Source organism: Egretta garzetta, unplaced genomic scaffold (assembly GCF_000687185.1).
Source record: "Egretta garzetta isolate BGI_Z169 unplaced genomic scaffold, ASM68718v1 scaffold29, whole genome shotgun sequence".
Lineage (NCBI taxonomy): Eukaryota > Metazoa > Chordata > Aves > Pelecaniformes > Ardeidae > Egretta > Egretta garzetta.
Genome location: NW_009260796.1, coordinates 1,925,273 through 1,933,738, shown reverse-complemented (window position 1 = coordinate 1,933,738; position 8,466 = coordinate 1,925,273). Strand labels below are relative to the sequence as shown.

The window sequence follows — 8,466 nt, the reverse complement described above, 5'->3', positions numbered from 1 at the left end:
TGCTGGCTCATATTAAACCAAGAGCCCTGCAGGCAGCTTCCTCCACCATAGCTTGCTGTCAGAATAGACAAGGAGCTGTGCTGACAATGCTGAAGACACTCCAGGAGGTTGCTAAGAATAACATTTCAGGACAGGATTTGAAAGCAAGACTTTAAAGAAATTTTTAGCATGTACAAGGTTGTTTCCTTAATTCTCAGAGACTGATAGCACTGGTAACTTCTGTAAAACTTATAAAACTTTACATAAGGTGCACAAACATAAGCCTCCAGTTCCATCTGTTTGTGCATATGCGAGCGAGTCAGTTGATTTGCCAAAAAGCCCTATCCACTTGAAAATACAAGGGAACAAGGGGCATTACTTTTAAACTGAGAGGTGTTTGGGAAGAGGCCAACTGTTCCACACAGCTCTGAGTGCAAGTAATCCGCTGTGTTCAGCTTACAGCGAGATGCCAATAATTCATATCAGAGCAAGCCCTGATAAGACAAAAGAGCAGGCTGCAGCAATTGCTTTTAAAAGTAAGCAGACTTTTACTACAAGTACAGAAGGTCAAAAGCCTCAGGGACAAGGACGGCATTGTTCAATAAACCACGAGACACCGTGTCTTCAGTTTCACTTTGCTTAAATGTGTGACATCACCTTTGCTTTGGATGGAAACCTGAATGGTTCAGAACTGCAAGTTCCAAGATCAAAGAATAAGACAACCCCCACACCCAATTCATCTCAGTTTATGGGGACTTTTGAAGACAAAAGAGCCTCCACCTTTTTAGCAGCCTCCCTCCAAAAACAAGGTACCATGACAAACGATCTCATGCACTCTTACACCATCTGCTTTAGCAGCATCAGTACTACGTGAAGTTACAGGTTGATACATCAGATCCATCCAGGCAGAGATAAGCATTTCAGACTCTTGGGACTTTACTGACATTCATGTTACAAGATACTGAGAAATACAGCTTTAAGACTGACAGCTACGTATCAAACCAGGAAAATTGCTCTCACATTTACAGAACCCAATTACTATTCCATCTCCACAAATCAGTCCAATCACCGTGCCTATCTGTTTATCATGAAGTATCTAGCAAAGAAATGAATCTCTAACAGATAAGCAAAGTGAATTCCACTAAACACCCAAACCAAAAAAAAACTTTGAGCAGAACCTCTGGGGTTCTGCTGGGATGGGAAGAGGTAGGAAAAGAGCAGCCCTTACAGCAGGCAGGAAGAGCTGAAAATCCAGGGCTAATTTAGAGGAACCCTAAAATAACAGGCTAATTCTTACCTTATAGTCATTTTCCAAAACAACAGAAAATATGATTTCCAGTTGTCTTATCTCCTTTTTCAAAAATATATATATTTTTTTTTTAGTGAAATGTCCCAAATTCGTAAGACAAGAGCTTGTCAGAAGCAAAAATGACCATAATTCAGGAAACTGGTATCTGGGTCAAGAGACTATGCAGCTAAAAGCACCAAGCACTAATCTGCAAAAGCCTCTGAATACTGCAGGCATTCCAGGTACAGCCTACAGATTACAAAAGGAGCCACTAAAAGCATGTCTTGTTCTCCCCAGTGCACTCAGGCAAAGTGGCTTTTGTATCAGCCTGCGTGTATAAAACTGGAGGGGGGGGAGCAGATGGTGGTGACTGACTTAAAGCAAAATGTCCACTTTAACAAGCCATGCTACTAAAAATACCTTTTCACTGTAAAGTCTTTGTTGTAAGTAGTACACTGAGAAACAACTTTATGCCCATAAGAAGCCACTGCCACGCTCTTTTGTCCTGTGAAAAGATGTTGGTCTGGCTATTAATCAACTTATTTAGCACACATAACAGTTCTGTAAGCGCTCTCTAGGCTACATCAAAATTAGATATAAAGTTGCGAGATAAGCAGCAAAGCGAGTTTTAGACCATGTCCTGCAACATCTTGAAATTCCAGAGACTAGGGGTGCTCCTTTGTAGATGAAAGTGGTACCCCCAGACTCCCTGATCCCAGAGAGCTGACAGTCTGCTATCCACCTGGGATGAGAGCAGCACACAAGTTCCTGGCAGCTAACTTGGTGGGAAGAAACTGCAGCTCAGAGACAGGGGAATACTGAAGAACTTCCCTCTGTGGCCTTAAAATCATGTACCTTAATACTATAATTTAAAAAACAAAACAAAGCTTTCATGATTCACCTCTTGCTATTTTTTGGGGGAGTGTTCTCAGAAATTTTTTCCTGTAAGGTGTATGTGATCAAAAAATTTTTGAGACCACTGGTTTAGAGGGAACAAGCCCCTTTTGTGTTCACCAGATCAACTATTACGCATCTCCAATAGACTTTCCCTAATATTCCTAAAAAGATATTTCCAGTTTGTAGTTCAACTGCAAACATACAAAAGACATTGGGGTGAGGGGAAAGGGGGATTAGATCCCTGCTCCCAAAACCCACCACTGGCAAAGAGTCCTGTAACAGCAGCCCTAAACATTTCATAATGCTCTGTTCACCTATAAACATTTATAGATGTTCATGCATCATGGAAGTACAATGAACATCAATCATTAAAAAGCTGAATGAAAACTTGTCAGCTCGGAGCCTAGTCAGACACAAAAATCGCATTCAAGATGTCAAAGGAAAAAATCTACAGTTCTCTTCAATTGGCTGTTAGATAAAACCCCTACTCCCCTACATACATAAAAGACAGCAAATTCCAGAACAATCTGTGGGGGGGGAAAAAAAAAAAAAGAAAAAAAAAGAAAAAAAAAAGACTAATTTACTTTTTTCACAGAATCTGCATCTATTACTTGTAATAGCTGGCAGACTTTCAGGAAACCTGTTTGTAAAGGTGATGGTGCCTCCAAAGACAAGGCAATTATATGCTGTTGATCAAAGTCGCAACTTTTGTGACCAATGAGAAACCACTTGTCTATACGGAGAAGACAAGAATTAATTTGAATAAAAACCCGAAGCACAGTATCTCCTTAAACGAGGACTGCAGAGACCACTAAGTGAGCAGCAAATTCCCATCATGGTTTACAGTTTATAAACATATCAGAACAAGGAGTTCGCTTAACGCACATTTACAGAGAGACTTCTCTGGAAGTTATCAATACATGACACAATCTTACCGTGGCTGTAACTTTATCCCAGTCTGTTACAAAAGCACGGAATCCTTCCCCGAAGAGCATCCCAGCTGTCCTATGGCAAGCAAACAGCAAGGCAAGAGAGAAAGGGATTTCAAAGACTGAATTGGACCAGTTTACAGGACAACTTTATAACAATATTCTTCAGAACCAAAGCTAATTGAGGGCTCACCTGGGAACTGCAACATGAACAAGCATGGCAAATACATTTATAATCATCTGATACCTACACCTGATCTGCGATTAAATCCAAGAAAGCATTTGGCATTAAGGTGATATCAATTTCTTTCTTTAATACATTATTGGCACTGTACTGTAATAAAAGGTATTTAATTCTAAAGCTTTTTTTATTCAGAATCTCGAAGGACCTAAAATTAACAAATTACAAATCCAAATGCCCACCCCTTTGGAGATAGACTGCTTTATTCCTTTACGGCATATGTTTAGAAACTGAAAGAACTGTGAGAGTCTGCAGAGTAATTGCGTCTCAACCTTAGTGAATAAGGCTTGAAGTCATCTGTAGAAAAACTGGATAAAATTCACAACTCTATTTATAGTCTCTTTGGTTCACATTCAGATGACAATATAGCAAGACAAGTGAAAGAGGGGGTTCTCTTTAATATAACTCTTATTGTTCAGAGTACAAGAGTGTACAAACTAACTTTTGATATTCCTCAGAGCTTAAAGGAATAAACAGCAAGGTTTCCTACGAGATGGGAGAAATCTGCAAAAGCAGCGAGGCAACCCATGCCCTTCTCCTGGCTTGCACATACTTGAGGGACTCTAACACTGTCTGGCGATGTTCAGCAGCTTTTAAGCGGATCTGCTCCCGAATGATGTCTGCGTTCTCCCGCTCAGCCTTGGCACGGGCTCTCGCCTCTGCCTCGACGCGCAGCATTTCATTCTTATGCCGCAGCTCCATCTCTCTCTCTACAGTAGCTTTTTAAAAAAAAAATAAAAGGAGAGAAGAGGACAACCTTTTGGGCTGGCTTAATCCCAGGTAGCAGGCAGGTCAAAGAGATGCATTCCTTCATCCTGGCTTCACAACAACTGTGTGCAGTCCCACAGCAGCAGACTTCAAGATCTTAATTCCTTTCCACCCTCCCCCAAAAGGCAGCCAACCAGTACAGTATTACAGAAGACAAGGAATTTTCCCCCTGTGCTTAGAGGGATCACACCAAAAAGGTGGCCTTCTCCAGACGGCACACTGCAAGACAATAATCATGCTTCAGTTCTGGAAGTTCATTACCAGAAAAACTGCTCAAGGCAAACCTTAGTCAGAGATGACCTAGGCAGTAAGGGATAAATCAACAGGGAGGGAAAAACCACAGTGCTAGGCCCTGCTGCTCTTCATCAACACCATTTCAGAGAGGAAGGGTGACACACTACAGAATGAAGGACAACCCTGGGCATGTAACTACACACAGTGTAACATACACTGCTTGTAAGGAACAGAAGCAAAACAGAGTTGCCAGTAAAATGCTGCCCCAAACAGGGTTTTGGAAACTGTTACTTCAGACACACAGAATTGTGACAGACACATTCAGATTGATGTGAATGGAGAATGAATGAGAAACCCAAGAACAACCCAGGAGATGAGATAAGGATTCCGTAGCCAGCACCCTCTGTCTTCAGCATCACTGCAAGAAATTCTGACCGGGCCACCCAGCTACTTGATACCCAAATGCTGGGTAGGCTACCTTGACACCTCGGTGCCTACGAGTAGGCGGATACTACAAGAGTAAAATCACTCTCTCCTACAGGGTTTCACCACTGAGCTTTGTTACATGGTTGTTACAATGCTTCCCTCAATGATACCAACAAACACCAAGAGTACACTAAGTGGCAGATGGCAGCAAGGAGCGGACAACATAGCAGTCCACATCTGTGTACGGAGCAAACCAGCCTTCTGCTCGCATTTGGTCATACACAAATTGCCTTGCATTTTTAAGACTTGTGCAACTTGGAGTTCTGCAATCCCACACAACAAGAACGACCAAAGCAAGTTTCAGACTAAAACTTCATTATTCAGCTTTTATTTTCTACAGGAAACAGTGAACAGAGACTAGATGACACAGATTCAGCTGCTCCTCCCAGGAGCTATTTTGTTTCTCTTTCCTCCTCATAACCGGTTCTACTTTAGATTGTCTCAGTGTAAAAATCAGAATTTCAGTTGCACATCAGGAGACGCTGACAGTTCATTGGGAAATCCAAGTACCACAGGGCAGATGTTTAGGTGCGCAGCCACTTCTAAAACTCATCTTGGAAGCAATTGGTAGTTCTAGTACTACTGGGATTTATCCGTTACTTGCCAACAGTAACGTTAATACGTTAATATGAGATTAACACATGACCCTAACGGAGCATCAAGCAATGTGGACAAGGAGTCAAAGATCAGTACAGAGAATTCATATGCCCACCCACTCTGTCAGTAAAGAAAAATTACTGCCTTACCACGCCTCATGGCTTCCTGCTTCTGCACAGATTCTTCCTGCTTCCTCAGATTCTCTTCATTAACAAGTTGCTAGAGGTAGAGATGACAGCAGAAGATGCGTTAGAACTCAGTCAAGTAGGTATTTGTGTAAGCTTAAGTACTACAAATGTTTTCATGAAGCTAGTGCTCAGGTTGAAGTGCACTCCTCATCTCACAGATTCATACTCTTAATCCCACACTCCTAGCTGCTTTGTCCTAATTCCTGACCTTTGATTTGCCTGGCACTGTTGATGCCCAGCAAATAGTACAGTTGAAAGCAACTGTGCCTAGCATCAGCCATCTGCCCAGCACAACAGGGCACAGTTCCAGATCACCACTTTGACTTAAGAAAGCTGCTACATGGTTCCCAGCTGGGTTAGAGGAGGAAGCCGTCATACCTGCTGTCGCATCTGTTCATCATAGCGCTGCCTTGCCAATTTGTCCTGGTATTGGGCTCGCTTCAAAAAAAAGAAAAAAGAAAAAAAAAAGATCAAAAGATCATTCAGAATATAAAGATTAGGTATGTAAGAGAGAACCTAGTCCTGAGGGCAGTGAGGTTTGGAGTATGCAGGGGAAAAAAACAAAAACAAACAAAAAAACCTCCACAAAACCCAAAAATAATCCTGGGTTTGAATATGAACAGGGCAAAGCTTGGGGCAAAACATCCTCAGCCAGCACCTAAAACTTGTCTATGCTGAGAAACCTTTACAGTCTGACTTCATTTTAAGGTATCACAGATATAAAGAAAAAAGAACAAGTGTTCCTTGGCCCAGAAAAGGAGACTTAATTTACTAGGAAAAACATGGTTTTCATGTTCTAAAACACATTACCTGGACTGGCGATTGCAAGCAATAGAACTGTCAAGATATGCTGCCTGTCAGATGAGCTCTGTTTCTGATGGATTTTCTTGTTCCTCATTAATTTCTCTCATCGATTTTCCACTGCAACTGGCAAATAAACCCATGTCACCTACACTCAGCTAAAAGTGGTCTGAGGGCCCATACCCATCAGCAAGGAGGACTCTGTGCAAGGGATGGTATTATTCCCTATTCCAAACACACAGATAGCAGAACAGCTTGCAAGTTATCTCCCCAGAAACTGTAACGCATGGCACTTCAGGAGTAAATCATTATCAAGTTTGCTTTCACTTCAAATGATGCCCTGTGAACTGCAAGAGTTCAAGAGCTAACTTAACAGAAGCCGGCTTCCTGACCCAGCCCCGTTCAAAGTCCAAACTCTGATGGGATAAAAAGCAACATGTGCCAGATAAGCAGTTTTAGCTGTCTTCCCACACTAGCTAAATCAATTGGAATTAATCAATCCCCTTGTTTCCTGTACGCTCAACGTAAAAAGTGACCATATGTGAGCTATTAGCATAAAAGCAAGCTTACATTTCCCTAATTTCAGTATTATTGCCACTTCAGTAACTCATGCCAAAACGTACCACAGCCTCTAGTAACTCTCAAATTTGCATCATTTCTCTTAAAGTATTTTTTTCCACCTAAAAGATCAAACTTGGAAGAAATAGGGTTGCAGGCTCCTTAAGACTGAAATCCAAGTAACTTAAGAGATACTTCATTGTCCGGGCTAACATATACTCGATAAGCCAGTAGTCTTCAACCTTTTAATGCCATCAGCTGCTAGACACAAACAGGTGTACCTCAGAATGCCCAACAGAACTTCCCTGGAAGCTCCTTTAGGAAAATTTCAAAGAGCACACAATAAAAGTACTTGCTACTACCGGTTCCTTTGTACGTTCAATAATTTGGTGAGTTCAAGACGACAAAGCTGCATATAATTACACATCAAGTTCAACTCTACAAAGCCAGGGTAGCAGATGGGCAGTTGCCTCCCTCCTATGGCTGCCTGCAATTCTCTTTCCCGCGCCCCCCAAAAGGGGCAATTAACGCATTGTTGCCTTTTCCATAAAGGGGGACACAAACAAGGTCTCCCATCACTTGGCATTCCCCTCATTCCCTTACTGCTTGATGCTGTTTTGTTTCTTCACTGAGTGTTTTTCGTCTCTCTTCTGCTTGTACCCGTATCTGCTCATTCTTCAGTTGTTCTATGGCAGCTTCATACTCCTATTAAAATAAAGAGGTAATCATCACAAATGAGCTCAATACGTCATCCGATAGAGAAATGATAGTGACAATTATATTCCAAGAAATCCATCTGTAATCAGAGCCTGCAAAGCTGACCAATGACTCAAGAAAGCTAAAATACGATCATATGAAACCTCATAATTATCCATTTCAGGATTAAATAAAATACAATTTATTTAAAAAAAAAACAAGTCTCAAACAATCCCCAAATTCCTGTATCAAAGAAACAGAAGTCTGTTCTCTACCCAACTGCTTTACAGTTCCCTGCAGAAAACCTTTGTCATTTCCTAAAAATGGTGGTGATACCTTAGGAGTTACCAAACCACTCAGGACACGCAAGTTGTAAACAAAGCCATAAAAGATGCCCAAGAACAGGCCAAATCAGCTTGCACTTCACCTTTCAGATTTACTTTTTTTTTTTTTTAAAAGCAATAACTATTATTTGCTGAAGCTAAACAGCAATAAATAAAACTCAGCACCCTCTGCAAATTGCAAAAAAGTGAGACTTTGACTTAATGCTCCCCACAAACCCAGCAGTTGCCTGAAGAGGAATGGCTGTACAACAGACGAACGGTTCCAACTTACCTTAAGTTTTGTTTGCTGTTCCAGCTGCAAGGTCTGCTCTTGCATCTGGGCGAGACTAAGAGCATCTTTCGCATGGCCTGAAACCGACAGCGGGAAGAGGTTACGGAGAGCACAGAGATCTTTTCTCAGGGCAGAAAACATTCGGTCTATTCAACCCAACCCGGTGCTGGCTGAGCCTGCCTGTCACAC

General features: G+C 41.7%; 1 protein-coding gene across 8 annotated transcripts in view; it reads right to left on the bottom strand.

Annotated features, from left to right (window-relative positions):
• The window catches only part of ATAD3A (ATPase family AAA domain containing 3A), a 36,719-nt gene extending 28,336 nt beyond the window's left edge, over positions 1 to 8,383 (bottom strand). For 6 of the 8 annotated variants that reach the window (XM_035902135.1, XM_035902136.1, XM_035902138.1 and 3 more), the window contains exons 1-6: positions 8,278 to 8,358; positions 7,570 to 7,671; positions 5,986 to 6,045; positions 5,569 to 5,638; positions 3,888 to 4,053; positions 3,100 to 3,169 (exon numbers count right to left, since the gene is read on the bottom strand). In XM_035902135.1, coding sequence (XP_035758028.1) covers positions 3,100 to 3,169; positions 3,888 to 4,053; positions 5,569 to 5,638; positions 5,986 to 6,045; positions 7,570 to 7,671; positions 8,278 to 8,322 — 513 coding nt within the window. In that variant the 5' untranslated portion in view covers positions 8,323 to 8,358. Of the gene's footprint in view, positions 1 to 3,099; positions 3,170 to 3,887; positions 4,054 to 5,568; positions 5,639 to 5,985; positions 6,046 to 6,417; positions 6,535 to 7,569; positions 7,672 to 8,277 lie in introns of those variants that run through there. The other 2 variants (XM_009646775.2, XM_035902140.1) reach the window with 2 other exon arrangements.
• Positions 8,384 to 8,466: the final 83 nt, after the last annotated feature.